Genomic DNA, 17,313 nt, shown 5'->3' on the forward strand with positions numbered 1-17,313 from the left:
TAGTAGGAAACTGACTGCACTATTGGGATCCCAATAACCATGAGGTAAGTTAGTTGAGAGGTGAGGCAAGGGTGAGGAGAAAGAGAAAGCTGAAGGGTTAAGAGCATAGGCTTACATATGAGAGTGGATTTGAAGCCTGGCTCCTCGTTTACCATTTTATTTCAAGAAATAATTAAATTCTCATTATATTTTCAAACCACATCATTTTCAGTTATAGGCCATAATGTACCTCAGATTATGTGGGTCCCTAGTGAGATTGTTATCAAGTGATTTTACTTATTTTCCTTTCCCACTAGCAAACATTTCTTTTTGCTTAAATGCTTAGTTTATAAAGGTGATTTGAAAAGTGTACTATCTTTGATTCCCAAGAAAACATTTAGGAAAGTCTAAATAATATAGAGGACAATCACCTTCTACTATAGCTCACTCTGCCCATTCTTGAGAGGGGTTAATGAAAGAATTAATGATATCAAGATTATTGAATGAATGAGTAATTGCAGACACCTGGTATTGTGGATATAACCTATGAACATGGCAGACTGTCCCCATGGGAGAGCCATGGGAATATCTATATTCATTTTCTATTGCTGCATAAAAAAATATCACAGACTTAGTAGCTTATAGCAACTCATTTATTATCTCACAATTTTGTATGTCACAAGTCCAGGCACAGAAATCCATGTTTGCTACTGAGGGTCTCACAAGGCTGAAATTTAGGTGTCAGCAGGGGTTATGGTGTTATCTGAAATTTGAAGTACTCTTCCAAGCTAATTCGGGTTTTTGGAAAATTGAGTTTCTTGGTGTTACACAACCAAGGTTCCAGATTTTTCTTGCTGACTGATAGCTGGAAGGTAGCTCTCATCTCCTAGAGGCTATCAGTAAATTATAGCCAATGTGGCTTTCCTACAACATGGTAGCTTACTTCAAGGTCCATAGGAGGATTGCTCAGATTTCTTGTAAGAGCTTACCTTATTAGGTCAGGCCCCCAAAACAGCATCTTATTATTGATACTCAAAGTCAGCAGATGAGGGACCTTAACTGCATCTCAAAACACCTTCAAATTTGCCAATAACATAATAATGGCCACATCATCATGGGAATACCATCAGGGCATAACTGGCTTATGGTGAATGATTGCTAATAGCACACTGTGAACATGACCCTATAAACAAATGAAAACTATAATAGGATTTTATAATTATTTATATAAACACTAAGTTTTATATCCCTTTACAAGTTACAAAGTGCTTGTACATACTCTGCATCATGACTACCTGTCAGAGAGGCACAGTAGATATTAATCCAACACTACAGTTGAAAAAAACAAGGCTCAAAGCAGCTAAGACATTTCCCAAATCCTTACAGAAAACTAGTAGTAGAGTCAGGCTTCAGCACAGGGTCTTTTCACCCTATAGTCCCGTCCTCTGTTTAGCTAATTCTGAGTTTTCAAACTGTGTTTGCTGAGGTTCCGAGGAAATATCTCAGGGATTACTGTAAGAACTCAGAGTGACTCTAAGAAAGTTGGGTTGTGTTGCAACAGTGGTTCGACTATTGTTTGTCCTCTATATTGTGAGTTCTACATAAGCTTTAATAACCACTGCATTTCACCATGCTGCCTTATAAAAGATAAAGAATACTTACAAAAAAAAACCAAACACTTTAGTTTAAAAAATGATTTAGATAGCTGTATAGAAAAATCCAAGAGTCTATTCCAGTAAAGTTTTAAGAAACTGTCATTTCTTCCAGCAGCTGTTGAACCTTTTATAAAGAAAGAGAAAACAAACGCATTAAATAATTGATTGGAAATGTACACGTGGGAAAAAATGACAAACCCCACCTCCTTCACATTTTAAATACACATAAAAATGAATACCTTCTTAATGTCTGGTCTCTTATTTTTCTTTTCATGCAGACACTGACTGGCAACAGAGTACATAGTTTCAGTGGAAGTGGGATCAATGTCATTCATCTTCTTATCAACATAATCTTCAATTGTCTTTTCTTCATCTTCAATTTCTTCTTTAATATCTAGCTTTAAGGCAAAAGTTAAAACTTTAAAAGTTTCAAATAAAAGAGAAACAAGCAGGTAAATTCATAAGTGTATTTATAAATAAATATAAATTATAACTAAATTAATATTACTATGCTATAAAATAATACATTTAAATTATTTAATCTACATTATAATAACATTTACTCGTATTTACTATCTGCTGTTGTAACCTTATTAAGAATTGAGGACATCTAGGACAAACTCTATTTATTTACTTACTTATATTAATACATACATACATATCTCCTTCCTAGAAACATTTAGCCATTGCTCTCACATGCCCATTAGCAGCCCTTACTAGGCTTCCAGCACAGTGAGGTCTACTCCTGTGCTGTGCCCCCAATGATGCAGTTTCAACTCTTGAATGCAGATCTTCCTCTCTGCACAAGCACACTGCTCTGTAGGTACTCACATTGTTGAATCAAGAGAAAAAGGGAGGAAGAAAAAGGGGGCAAGGCCATGATAAAAAGGTAACAAATATGGAGAGAGGTGGAGAACGAGCATGCTGTAGTGGTTGAACAGTGGTCCCCCAACAGAAATGTCCAAGTCCTGATCCTCAGGACGTGTGACTATAACAGTATTTGGAGAAAAAGGTGTTTGCAGATGTAATTATGCTAAGCAATTTAAGATGAGATCATCCTGGATTACCCAGGTAGGCCTTAAATCCAATTATAAATATCTGTATAAGAAAGAAAGAAACACATACATACACCCACACACACACAGAGGGGAAGACAGTCACGGGGCAGACACTGGAGGGATGTGGCTACCAGTCAAGGAATGTCAACAGCCACTGGAAGATGGAATGGGCAAGGGAAGACTCTCTCCTAAAGTATCCAGAGGGAATGGTGCCTGGACAAAATTTTGATTTCAACTTCTGGTTTCCGGAACTATGACAGAGTAATTCTGTCATTGCAAGTCCTATTTTTGTGGTAGTAATCTTTTTCCCTCTTATATTTTTAATCTATACACTTTCTCTGTATAATACAATCAACATCCAAAGCTTTATGTATGCCTGTACATGAACGGCTCAAAAACTGCAACTCCAGCCCAGGCTTCTTTTCTGACCTCCAATAACCAATGGAACAGAGGATTTATTTCTTTGATAAAGACAAAATTTCACTATGTGCTACAGAGAAGCCTGGTGGGTTACAGTCCATGGGGTTGCAAAGAGTTAGATATGACTTAGCATGCACTCACCCTGTATAAAATATTATGAAATATTATAAAAATATTAACTTTTCATAATAATTGGAGGCTTTATACTTTACTATAAAATATTAGATACCATGTAACATTCAATTGGTAAAGAATCCGCCTGCAATGCAGGAGACCCCTCCAATCCCAAAGAAAGGCAATGCCAATTGCCTTTCAATTGGGAAGATTCACTGGAGAAGCGACAGGCTACCCACTCCTGTATTCTTAGGCTTCCCTTTGGCTCAGCTCGTAAAGAATCTGCTTGCAATGTGGGAGACTTGGGTTCGATCCCTAGGTTGGGACAATCCCCTGGAGAAAGGAAAGGCTGCCCACTCCATTATTCTGGCCTGGAGAATTCCATGGACCATATACGTCACAGGGTTGCAGAGTTGGACATGACTGAGTAACGTTCACTTTCACTTTTCAATATTCATTATACATATCCAAGAACCCATGGCAAGCTTTATAATATATACTTATATAAGGGACATCTGTAGCAACATTATAATACAGAGATATTACACTTATGGTTTTTCTTAAAAATATGGCATGAGCCTTTGAGAAAATATATTATACCTTTTGACTTTCTAATCTTTGTTCTAGGGAAATAATCTGGTATACACATGTCTGAATTTTTCTAATGTCCCATTAGAACACAGAAATTAGAATAAAGTCAGTGTAGGCCTTACAATAGCTGAGAAAAGAAAAGAAGCTAAAGGCAAAGGAGAAAAGGAAAGATATAAGCATCTGAATGCAGAGTTCCAAAGAATAGCAAGGAGAGATAAGAAAGCTTTCCTCGGCGATCGATGCAAAGAAATAGGGGAAAACAGAATGGGAAAGACTAGAGATCTCTTCAAGAAAATCAGAGATAACAAGGGAACACTTCATGCAATGATGGGCTTGATAAAGGACAAAAATGGTATGGAGCTAACAGAAGCAGAAGATATTAAGAAGAGGCGGCAAGAATACACAGAACTATTCAAAAAAGATCTTCACAACCCAGATAACCATGATGGTGTGATCACTTATCTAGAGCCAGACATCTTGGAATGTGAAGTCAAGTGGGCCTTAGGAAGTATCACTATGAACAAAGTTAGTGGAGGTGATGGAATTCCAGTTGAGCTATTTCAAATCCTGAAAGATGATGCTGTGAAAGTGCTGCACTCAACATGCCAGAAAATCTGGAAAAACCAGCCGTTGTCATAGGACTGGAAAAGGTCAGTTTTCATTCCAATCCCAAAGAAAGGCAATGCCAAAGAATGTTCAAAATACTGCACAACTGCACTCATCTCACACACTAGCAAAGTAATGCTCAAAATTCTCTAAGCCAGGCTTCAACAGAACGTGAACCGTGAACTTCCAGATGTTCAAGCTGGATTTAGAAAAGGCAGAGGAACCAGAGATCAAATTGCCAACATCTGCTGGATCACAGAAAAACCAAGAGAGTTCCAGAAAGACATCTATTTTTGCTTTATTGACTACACTAAAGCTTTTGAGCGCCGAACAATTGATGCTTTTGAACTGTGGTGTTGAGAGTCCCTTGGACTGAAAGGAGATCCAACCAGTCCATTCTGAAGGAGATTAGCCCTGGGGTTTCTTTGGAAGGAATGATGCTAAAGCTGAAACTCCAGTACTTTGGCCACCTCATGCAAAGAGTTGACTCATTGGAAAAGACTCTGATGCTGGGAGAGATTGGGGGCAGGAGGAGAAGGGGACAACCGAGGATGAGATGGCTGGATGGCATCACTGACTCGATGGACGTGAGTCTGAGTGAACTCCGGGAGTTGGTGATGGACAGGGAGGCCTGGCGTGCTGCGATTCATGGGGTCGCAAAGAGTCGGACACGACTGAGTGACTGAACTGAACTGAACTGAAGTGAAAGCTTTTGGCACAAAGTGACAAAGAACTAAAGAGCCTCTTGATGAAAGTGAAAGAGGAGAGTGAAAAAGCTGGCTTAAAGCTCAACATTCAGAAAACGAAGATCATGGCATCTGGTCCCATCACTTCATAGCAAATAGATGGGGAAACAGTGGAAATAGTGACAGACTTAATTTTCTTGGGGACCAAAATCACTGCAGATGTTGACTGCAGCCATGAAATTAAAAGATGCTTACTCCTTGGAAGAAAAGCTATGGCCAACCTAAACAGCATATTAAAAAGCAGAGACATTACTTTGCCAAGAAAGGTCCATCTAGTCAAAGCTATGGTTTTTCCAGTAGTCATGTATGGATGTGAGAGTTGGACTAGAAAGAAGGCTTAGTGCCAAAGAATTGATGCTTTTGAACTGTGGTGTTGGAGAAGACTCTTGAGAGTCCCTTGGACTGCAAGGAGATCCAACCAGTCCATCCTAAAGGAAATCAGTCCTGAATATTCACTGGAAGGACTGATGCTGAAGCTTTACCTCCAATATTTTGGCCACCTGATATGAAAAACTGACTCACTGGAAAAGAACCTGATGCTGGGAAAGGTTGAAGGCAGGAGGAGAAGTGGAACGATAGAGGATGAGATGGTTGGATGGCATCACAGACGGGATGGACATGAGTTTGAGTAGGCTCCGGGAGTTGGTGATTGACAGGGAAGCCTGGAGTGCTGCAGTCCATGGGGTGGCAAGGATTTGGAAATGACTGAGCAACCGAACTGAATTGAGGTATTTGAATAATTTTATGAAAAACATATGTGGTAGTATTTATGTAAGTTTTTAATTTTATAGGACCCTGTAAGTTCTTAAAATTTAGTATAAAGGAAAACAAGGCCTGGCATAACTTTACTGTAGTTTTAGCGTTCAGTTAGTCTATTTATATAATTGTCAATGAATCCCTATATAATACACAGGTAAAATTTTCTATAATAACTTTATTAAAAATATTCCATAATAGAAATGGAGAAAGAATTTTATTAGCAATTCTAGTCTGACACAAATTTCTAAGGAAGAATGTTATTTCTCCTCTGAAAATGGTATTAGTAATCACCATGAAAGTAACAAAATAAAAATACACTAGAGGAGATCTCAGAAATCATACAGCTCCATTGTGATTTTAGCTACAAAGAAACTAGAACATAGAATATATCAGTGTCTTTTCCAAGCTTCACAAATATTTCATGGCAGAGCTGAGATTAAAAATAATTGATGCTTTTTCCATATGCCACTATGTAATTGCCAACAGAAAGATTGCCAGTAGAAAATGACATTTCCAGATTCTGAATTTACCCACATAAATTTAGATTATAAACGAAAGAGAAAAGAGCTAGAAAAGTGAAATCTTTCTATTACCAATAACTGAGGTTCACGGTGTTCATCCACAGCTGGAAGTCCGGTTATTATTTCTAGTAAAACCTAAGAAGAAAGTAAAACCCATAAATATAAGACTCAAGACAACATATAAAAACTGGAAGGAACATGGCTCTTGATTATGAAATTGAATGAACCATTTCCATACACTGCATGCCTTTTAGGCATGAAAGTGGAAAGAACACAAGCTGTGGTCATTTCTTACCACCCTTTCTTCCCTGACACCTCAGAACTCATCAGTCTCCACACGTAATTCTTTAATACTGGCAACTCACTAAACAATCAGCCCCCTAAATATGTGTTCTGGACATACTCTTTTTCCTGTCTTGCAGAAGATATATCACAAGAATAATTTTCTCTGGCTTTTAGGAGAATACTATTTTCTAAACCTCAGGCATATCCTAGAAACTTGTGCCTTAACTTCACAGTGTTATGACAGTAGACATCCATAAAAGAAACACATACGAGTGTAAAAGATAAAGGATTTTCCAATTCTCCAACCACTCCTGCCCCACTCCTTACACCATCATAAAAGGTTATTATCCAACTGGTAGATCAGAAAATGCCACAACATATTTCCTTCAAAAAATTTCCTCTTTAAAATATGACACTAAAATGCATACTGTAGGACACAATTTATATACTAAGTTTCATGCTAATTCATGTGGCAAAAATATTATTTCTTACAGTAATTTCAGAAATCAATTTAAAAGCCTTACAAATTCAGAGAAGTTTTTATTACTTTCTCATTTAACTAGAGGTTAAAGTGAGCAATTTGTATCTTTACATATGAGAGCTAAGCAACATAGGTGTATTCAAAATATTCTATTTCAATTTCACAAGTAGAGCCAGAACGATTATTGTTACTAATTATATGTATAGTAAAATATAATATATTACAAGTATGTGTACATGCATGCTAGGTTGTTTCAGTCATGTCCAACTCTTTGCGACCCCATGGACTGTAGCCCACCAGGCTCCTCTGTCCATGGGATTCTCCAGGCTAGAACATTGGAGTGGGTTGCCATGCCCTTCTCCAGGGAATCCTCCTGACCCAGGGATCAAACCCATATCTCATACCTCCTGCATTGGTAGGCAGGTTCTTTACCACTAGCACCACCTGGGAAGCCTATTTACATGTATAGAGAAATACACATATATGAAACTTACCACACCAAAGCTGTAGATGTCAGATTTGGGTGTAATTTCTCCTCGCAAAGCTTCAGGTGCCATATAAGCTGTTGTTCCCACAATTCTGCTAGTCATGACTGTCTGGGCAAACTTCTCAGAAGCCCGTGCAAGCCCAAAGTCAGATATTTTGGCTGTAAAGTCTTCATCTAGTAAGATATTTGCACTGAAAAACAGTTTTTCTTTTTAAACAAATCAAATAGTTCCTTAGGAAGGTATAACACTGTATGTATTTACAGAGTATTTTATAATACACATCATAAAAGGTTGAATCTATGTAAATAAATCTGGATTAAGGATTATAGCTAAAGAAGAATAAAACTGTCTTCCTTTTTGTTTCTGTAAGGAAAATTTGAAAATAAAGTGAAGTAAAACTCTTCACATTAGTGATATTTTTATTATTTTACAAGTAATTTATTATAGGGCAACTTCCCTCAAAGTATGCGAAAGCACCCTTCTTAATTCCTCCCCTAAAATTTCTCAATTCATTTAAAAACAAACTTCCAACCAGAGTATCTCAACTATATCATTTCTTAGGGGGTACTCTTTCTGAAATCTTTTGAAGAGGAAATAATATGGCTAAAAGATCTTAATTCATTTATTTTATGCATTTGCTCATACAATCATACTTTCATTCAACAAAACTTTATTGAAGACCCACAACGTGTTACAGTATTTAAGCTCAGTGCTGGGCATGGGGACAATCTTAGGATCTTGTCTGTGACAAAGATATAGAAATAATTTTTAAAAAGTCCTAATGGTGATGCTGAGAGAACAACTGTGTGTGCAGAAGAACTGCAGAAAACTTCAAGGAGAAGGTGAAAAGTGTGTGTAGTCTTGAAGGATTATTAGAAGTTGAGGTTACTGAGGGAAAGAAAGGCATTTGAGGTAAATGGAACAGAATGGACACAGTGCTCAATTTGAAGTAACTAGTGTCAGTGGAACGTGAGGAGAACTTGAACTTTATCCTGGAAGCAACAGAATGCCCGCTGAATGTTTCTTAGTGAGGAATGATGTTATCAAACTTGATTTTTAGAACTACAACCTGGCAGTATATTAGAGAATAGACAAGAATTGGCACAGACCAATTAAAGGATGACCAGGAAAGTTTGTAAAAAAGCAAATAAGAGATAGTAAAAGTGTAAATAAAGGCTGAGGAGAAAAGGAGGTGCAAATGTTGAGGTACACTCAATAGAACCTTGTAATTTATATGGTATGGGGAATGAGGAAGTCTTTAGCTTAGAAGATGGGATGAATACTGACTTCACTTGATTAGGAAAAAAACACAGAGGGAAGAATTTGGGTTGGAAGAGAAATGAATTTGACTTCTAACATGTTGACTTAGGAACTGCTATGGAACATTGTGGTAGGGTGATTTGGTCTGGAGACACTGAAAATATAGGACTGGAGGCTGACGATATAGATTTGAGTCACCCACATGGAGGTAGCAGTTGAAGTCAACATATCCCTCAGTAAGAATACGCAGGATTAACAGAAGAGACAATGAGGTAGCAATCAATTAGAATACACAGTTAGAATACACCGAGTAAGGGATGGGAGATGGTGTATCTTCTCTTTTCTAAGGCCAATCCCTCTACAGGACTCCTCTCTACATTCTCAGGAACCTTATTCTATAAACTACCTCACTTCTCTCTTCTGTTCTATCACATCCCTCTTCCCACAGGCATAAAAGCACGCTTTGGTCTCTGCCATCTTAAGAAAAAAAAAGTTTGCTGAATGACACATTGATTTCCAGCTATCACCCTTCATGGGCTAAATAAAAGTGTCTCATTAGACTTATTTATACTCATATTTCACTCTCTCCTCAGTTCAGTTCAGTTCAGTCACTCAATCATGGCTGATCTTTGTGACCCCATGAATCGTAGCACACCAGGCCTCCCTGTCCATCACCAACTCCCGGAGTCTACTCAAACTAATGTCCATAGAGTGGGTGATGCCATCCAATCATCTCATCCTCTGTCGTCCCCTTCTCCTCCTGCCCCCAATCCCTCCCAGCCTCAGGATCTTTTCCGATGAATCAACTTTTTGCATGGGGTGGCCAAAGTGTTGGAGTTTCAGCTTTAGCATCAGTCTTTCCAATGAACACCCAGGACTGATCTCCTTTAGGATGGACTGGTTGGACCTCCTTGGAGTCCAAGGGATTCTCAAGAGTCTTCTCCAACACTACACTTCAAAAGCATCAATTCTTCGGTGCTCAGCTTTCTCCACAGTCCAACTCTCACATCCACACATGACCACTGGAAAAACCATAGCCTTGACTCAGTTCAGTTCAGTTCAGTCGCTCAGTCGTGTCCGACTCTTCGCAACCCCATGAATCGCAGCACGCCAGGCCTCCCTGTCCATCACCAACTCCCGGAGTTCACTCAGACTTGTGTCCATTGAGTCAGTGATGCCATTCAGCCATCTCATCCTCGGTTGTCCCCTTCTCCTCCTGCCCCCAATCTCTCCCAGTATCAAAGTCTTTTCCAATGAGTCAACTCTTCACATGAGGTGGCCAAAGTACTGGAGTTTCAGCTTTAGCATCATTCCTGCCAAAGAAATCCCCAGGTTGATCTCCTTTAGAATGGACTGGACTGGACAGACCTTTGTTGGCAAAGTAATGTCTCTGCTTTTGAATATGCTATCTAGGTTGGTCATAACTTTTCTTCCAAGGAGTAAGCGTCTTTTAATTTCATGGTTGCAGTCACCATCTGCAGTGATTTTGGAGCCCAGCAAAATAAAGTCTGACATTGTTTCCACTGTTTCCCCATCTATTTCCCATGAAGTGATGGGACCAGATGCCATGATCTTCATTTTCTGAATGTTGAGCTTTAAGCCAACTTTTTCACTCTCCTCTTTCACCTTCATCAAGAGGCTTTTTAGTTCCTCTTCACGGTCTGCCATAGGGTGGTGTCATCTGCATATCTGAGGTTATTGATATTTCTCCCGGCAATCGTGATTCCAGCTTGTGCTTCTTCCAGCCCAGCGTTTCTCATGATGTACTCTGCATAGAAGTCAAATAAGCAGGGTGACAATATACAGCCTTGACGTACTCCTTTTCTTATTTGGAACCAGTCTGTTGTTCCATGTCCAGTTCTAACTGTTGCTTCCTGACCTGAATATAGGTTTCTCAAGATGCAGGTCAGGTGGTCTGATATTCCCATCTCTTTCAGCATTTTCCACAGTTTATTGTGATCCACACAGTCAAAGACTTTGGCATAGTCAATAAAGCAGAACTAGATGGTTTTCTGGAACTCCCTTGCTTTTTTGATGATCCAGAGGATGTTGGCAATTTGATCTCTGGTTCCTCTGCCTTTTCTAAAACCAGCTTGAACATCTGGAAGTTCACGGTTCACGTATTGCTGAAGCCTGGCTTGGAGAATTTTGAGCATTACTTTACTAGCATGTGAGATAAGTGCAATTGTGCGGTAGTTTGACCATTCTTTGGCATTTCCTTCCTTTGGGATTGGAATGAAAACTGATCTTTTCCAGTCCTGTGGCCACTGCTGAGTTTTCCAAATTTGCTGGCATACTGAGTGCAGCACTTTCACAGCATCATCTTTCAGGATTGGAAACAGCTCAATTGGAATTCCATCACCTCCACTAGCTTTGTTCGTAGTGATGCTTTCTAAGGCCCACTTGATTTCATGTTCCAGGATGTCTGGCTCTAGGTGAGTGATCATACCATCGTGATTATCTGGGTCATGAAGCTCTTTTTTGTACAGTTCTTCTGTGTATTGTTGCCACCTCTTCTTAATATCTTCTGCTTCTGTTAGGTCTACACCATTTCTGTCCTTTATCGAGCCCATCTTTTCATGAAACTACCACCTGAATTCTGACCCAATTACTACATGGAAATAGATTTCCTGAAAGTCACTAATGACCTTCATGGCACTAATCAAATGCTTCATTTAAATGTTTTTTAAAATGTGTCATTTTTCAGTTTTCATTCTGACTTCCAGAAAGCAACTGAAAATTTTGACTAATCCTTCTCAGGCAACTGTCTTTCCTTGTTCTCAGGGATACCACACTCTCCTGGTTTTCAGCTTCATTGCATCCTTTCTTAGATTCCATTTTAGACTCATTTTGTTCTACTTCGCCATTAAGTCTTAAAGTTCCTCAGGGCTAAATCTTGTAACCTTTTCCTAATCTGTATCTTTCTTAAAGTTAAGGTACCTATGTGCTAGCTCTTCAAATCATACATAGTAACACAGAAATTGATATGTTCAGCTCAGACTTCTTTTAGCTCCACCATGTACCTCATGCTGATTAACATCTCTACTCACTTCTGTATCTTAAAGGAACCTTTAACACAACATGTACAAAAGAGAACTCACATTTTCCAATCCCAGCCTTGTCCTCTTTCTGTGCTTTCTCTGTAAATGAATCATGCCACAGTCATTCCAGAATGCAGTTCTGGAAGCCATAAATCCTCCTGCCATTCCTGACATGTTCCTCTCCCTGAATGCTACCCACCCACCCTGCAGGCAAGAGTAAGCAAGAATCCGTTCACATTTCTTCATATAAACTGTTATCACCAAATCTTCTGACAGGCTCCAAGCTACCGTTTCTTACAAATGAGTCTCTATACTCAAGCCAAAGTGATCTTCTCAAAACTCAACTATGATGCCACATTCCTCCTTATAATTATTCAATGGCATTTGATTATACTTATGATAAAAGTAGAGCTCTTATATTGGTCTATTAGGTCCTACACAGGGCTTAGCTCTCTTCCTACCTTATAAATTTATCTTATTTTTCTATCCATCACTCCTTCAATTTCTGCACTTCAGTCATTTATTTTACCTCCTGTAATCTATCATGTTCCCTCTGAACACTGGTCTCAGAAATGTGCTTCCTTATTCCCAGAATACTTTTTCCCCATATTCTATAGCTGTCCTCAAATTGTGCTCATGTCCTGTTCATTCTTTGGATCTCTGCTTAAGTATAATTTTCTCAGGGAACTCTTTTTTATACTAATCCTATAGACTATACACTAAAGTTCTACTATTATTTTGTGATTATCTGATTACTGACAGATGCTACAAATGCTACTTTTGCTAACTATATCATCTACAGTACCTGTCGTATAATGGATGCTCAATTAATATTTAACTAAATAAATACATAACAAGGAAAATAACTGAAATGTACTCATGAAGAATGAAAGTGATTCAAAAAAGAGTGATGATCCAGAAAATAAGAAAATTGACAGAATTCTGACAAGAAGAACAGAATAACATACTGTGGAAAACAAACAAAAAAACACAGGTTACTTAGGATGAGTACTAGAAATAGGTCACTGGGTTTGAAATAAGGGAGATTATAGACGTCCTTAGTGAGACAAGCTTTCATGGCAAGTTAAGAAGTTCATGTCAATAGTGAATAGGAAGAGTGAGAGAAAATTATTCTTTAAAGACCGTTCTCCAAAAGCTTTTTAAAGGCAGCATTTACCTTTTAATATCTCTATGAATATGATGGTTTTCATGTAAATAACTGAGGCCATTAGCTGTACCCTGGGCAATCTTGCATCTCATGTACCAAGAGAGTGGGGGAGTACCATCCTTACGAAGTAAGAAACAAACCAATTAAAAATAAAAGAGGAGAATAAAAAAAATCTATAGAAAATATATAACAGAACATTTCTTCTAAGCAGCTACTGACCATATTATTACATTGCTAACAATTTAGAACTACCACTTTTTAAGTTGTTAAACAAAAAGAGCTAAATAAGATCAAATGGAAGTTAGCATTTCTTATCAAACAATAAAAATATATGAGAGCATCTTCAAAGTCTAGCCTTGACTGATAATTTTACATTTTAGATTATCTGATAGAAAGGGAATTCCAATTGTTTAAATAACTGTATAGTTTTCACAAACTAGGAAAGATATTAATACAGTTTAAAAGATTCTGTCATAGAGAAAATATTAGAATTCCAACACAAAAACAGGAAGCCAAACAACCTAATAAAAAACATCTTACCAAGCAAGCCAGTCTGTCCAGCAATGAACCATTGGGCATGTAAACATACACTAAGCAGAGGTCATCGCCATCACTTGAGAAACCAAGGAGCTCTACTAAGTTTTCATGTTGACACCTGTGGCAAATAATTTTCCATCCAAAATTATTACCATATATACACATATTTCCCTGAAGGTTATGTTATTCAATTTGGAGCTTTAAAAGAACATAGAAAGAAATAATTATATGCTATACATTATTGCAATGTGATACGTATGTTTCTAAATCTTTATATATGTTTAGTATAACTGTTTATAATGTTCTGTAAACAGTTCCCTTTCGGTCAATATTAATCAACATAATTTTGATTATAAAATTAAAGCTCAATAATTCACATATAATAGTTTGGTTAAGAACTAGGTAGGTGTTTACCATTGTTTCACATAATTTTTAATGACAGCGTAAACAACAGCTCAAGAAGTGTATTGAAACGTGTACGATAACCCTTTCAAGAACTCTCAAACACATTCAAAGCACTGATTTACAGATATCTGATTTTCAATTACATCTAATTTATACATTTTTGATCTTTAATAGTATCTGGTTATTTATAACCTAATTTGAGTTTCTTTATATACTTGAGAGTAATAAGACTAAATAAAGCTGAAGTATAACAAAACTGCAGGCATCTATGGTACAGTAAGCACAAAGAAATCTGGGCTCAAATTCCTAAGTTTAAAGTACAGCTCTGCCACCTCCTGGAAATGTGACTTTTCACAAGTTAACAGCCTCACTGAGCTTCAGCAACTTTCCCTGGTAAATGTGGGTAATAATGCCTATTATGTAACATAAATGCTGTGAGAATTAAATGAGCAAATACATATGAGAGTCCTCTGGCTTCCCTGGTGGCTCAGTGGTAAAGAACCAGCCTGCCAAGCAGGAGATGCAGGTTCGATCCCTAGGCTGGGAAGATCCCCTGAACTAGCAAACGTCAGCCCACTCCAGTAATTTTTGCCTGGAGAATCCCATGGACAAAGGAGCCTGGTAGGCTACAGTCTATGGGGGTCACAAAAGAGTCAGACAGGACTTAGTGACTAAAGAGCAACAAATATGAGAGCCCAGAATATATTCTATGACGTGCAAATTAAAACAGCAAGTATTCCATTTTCCACCAAATTGGCACACTTTAAAAATGAGTAGATAACATTTGCTGAGTTTATACTAACAAGGCATGTGGTACTTGATTTACCTGCTTTGTTTAATTAACCCTTAAAATAACAAAACCAATACAGAATTGTAAAGTAAAATAAAAAATAAAATTAAAAAAAAATCTAAAATAAATAAATAAAAATAAATAAAATAAAACCTGTCTATATAAGGATGGACATTTATTGAAAATAACAGAATCCATGGTATCTTTCAAAGCAAAGATTATAATTTCCCTTTAATTTTTGATTAATTGGATTCCTCTCCAATAAAAAATTGCTATAGGTAAAAAAAAAAAGGAAAAAAAAATAATAACTTAATGAAACATTTCATTATTAAAATAATTATCCCATTTTATAAATGAGAAAACAGACAAGAAACTTGGCTGAGGTCATTCTGCTAGTAAGGGCCAGAGGTTGATATTTATTTTAAAAACAGCAATAATATTTAATGGTATTGTGGTAGCAGTTGTGAAATCGCAATAAACTGCTGGTAGAAGTATGTGAAGTGAAAGTCACTCAGTCATGTCTGACTCTTTATGACCCCCATGGACTGTAGTCCGCCAGGTTGCTCTGTCTATGGGGATTCATTCTCCAGGCAAGAATACTGGAGTGGATTGCCATAGCCTTCTCCAGGAGATCTTCTGGACCCTGGGACTGAACCTGGGTCTCCTGCATTGCAGGCAGATTCTTTATCATCTGAGCCACCAAATTATTATAACAACTACAAAGTCATTTAGACAAATATTCAGAAAGTCTTTAAAAAGTGCATGTATTCAGAACCAGTAAAACTTCTAGGACTATCTCCTGATGAAAAAAGCATATTTGCACTTAAATATTTATGTAAGAGATTTAAAGGTGTTTTAATTTGTAATACTGAAAATTAGAAACAAATATGGAAGGGTAATGGTTAAATAAAACATAATTTGTATATATGCTAGAATGTTATGCAATAATTTTAAATGTTTCAACATGGAAAAAATGCCACACACTCATCATGAAGCAAGTACATCAAAATACTAGCAGTGGTTATCTCTGAGTGATATATTCAAGGGATGAATATTTTCCTGTATTTTCCAGATTATCTATTTTGAACAAGTTATTTTTAGGACTGGAGAGTGGAAGTAGGAGCAGAAGGAACAAATCCTGGATAGTCTTTTTATTTTTTTCAGTGTATATTATTTTTACTGAAAAAATTAATTCCAATCTATTCTTTCTTTCTTGAAGTTAAGCAACTAGAATTGGTCATTTATAGCAATGGGTCTAATGAGAATAAATTGGTAAATCCTATTAAGGATTTATTTCAAAATCGCAAGTTCTGGAGTCAGACAGATCTGGATTTGAAACCCACATATTTATGTTTAAGTGACCTTGGATAAAGTTATTTAATGTTTCTGTATCTCAGTGGAAAAAACAAAGTGTGTGTATTGGGGGTGGTTACAACAATTGTGGTTATAACAATTGGTTAATGCATTACAGTTTTTGGTCTATGGTATAGAAGGTGAAAAGGAGGAGAGTAAAAAGCCTGGCTTAAAACTCAGCATTAAAAAATGTAAGATTATGGCATCTGGTCCCATCACTTCATGGCAAATAGATGGGGAAACAATGGAAACAGTGACAGACTTCATTTTCTTGGACTCCAAAATCAATGTGGATGGTGACTGCAGCCATGAAATTAAAAGATGCTTGCTTCTTGGAAGGAAAGCTATGATAAACCTAGACAGCATATTAAAAAGCAGAGACATCACTTTGCCAACAAAGGTCTGTATAGTCAAAGCTATGGTTTTTCCAGTAATCGTGTATGGATGTGAGAGTTGAACTATAAAGAAGGCTGAGTGCTGAAGAATTGATGCTTTCAAACTGTGGTGCTGGAGAAGACTCTTGAAAGTCCCTTGAGGGAGATCAAGCAAGGAGATCAAGCCAGTCCATCCTAAAGGAAATTAACCCTGAATATTCATTGGAAGGACTGATGCTGAAGCTGAAGCTCCAATATTTGGCCACCTGATATGAAGAGCTGACTCACTGGAAAAGACCCTGATCTAGGAAAGATTAGGGGCAAGAGGAGAAGAGGGCAAGAGGTTGAGACAGTTGGATGGCATCATTGATGCAATGCACATGAATTTGAGCAAATTCAGGGAGATAATGAAGGACAGGGAAGCCTGGTATGCTACAGTTCATGGGGTCGCACAGAGTCAGAAATGATTTGGCGACTGAACAACAACATATAGTGAAGTATCAATCACTATAATTATTAGAATAAATTTCCCAATTTGTTTTTCCTTCTCTTTCTGACAATTTTCAAACATACTGAGTCAATGGCTTCTAAACATTCTTGCATATAACACTTCCCTGGTTTATGGTGTTAACATATCAAATGGACTATTTGCCATGTATATATTAATATATAAATATATATT

The 17,313-nt window shown here is 37.4% G+C and overlaps 1 protein-coding gene across 3 annotated transcripts in view; it reads right to left on the minus strand.

Annotated features, from left to right (window-relative positions):
• Positions 1 to 618: 618 nt before the first annotated feature.
• Positions 619 to 17,313, minus strand: part of LOC120861265 (interleukin-1 receptor-associated kinase 4) — a 28,290-nt gene continuing 11,595 nt past the window's right edge. For all 3 annotated transcript variants that reach the window (XM_040236886.1, XM_040236887.1, XM_040236888.1), the window contains 6 exons: positions 13,713 to 13,827; positions 13,182 to 13,291; positions 7,710 to 7,893; positions 6,522 to 6,584; positions 1,874 to 2,032; positions 619 to 1,758 (listed from right to left, as the gene is read on the minus strand). In XM_040236886.1, the coding sequence (XP_040092820.1) occupies positions 1,723 to 1,758; positions 1,874 to 2,032; positions 6,522 to 6,584; positions 7,710 to 7,893; positions 13,182 to 13,291; positions 13,713 to 13,827 (667 nt within the window). In that variant the 3' untranslated portion in view covers positions 619 to 1,722. The remainder of the gene's footprint in view (positions 1,759 to 1,873; positions 2,033 to 6,521; positions 6,585 to 7,709; positions 7,894 to 13,181; positions 13,292 to 13,712; positions 13,828 to 17,313) is intronic.

Source organism: Oryx dammah, unplaced genomic scaffold (genome assembly GCF_014754425.2).
Source record: "Oryx dammah isolate SB20612 unplaced genomic scaffold, SCBI_Odam_1.1 HiC_scaffold_11232, whole genome shotgun sequence".
Taxonomy (NCBI): domain Eukaryota; kingdom Metazoa; phylum Chordata; class Mammalia; order Artiodactyla; family Bovidae; genus Oryx; species Oryx dammah.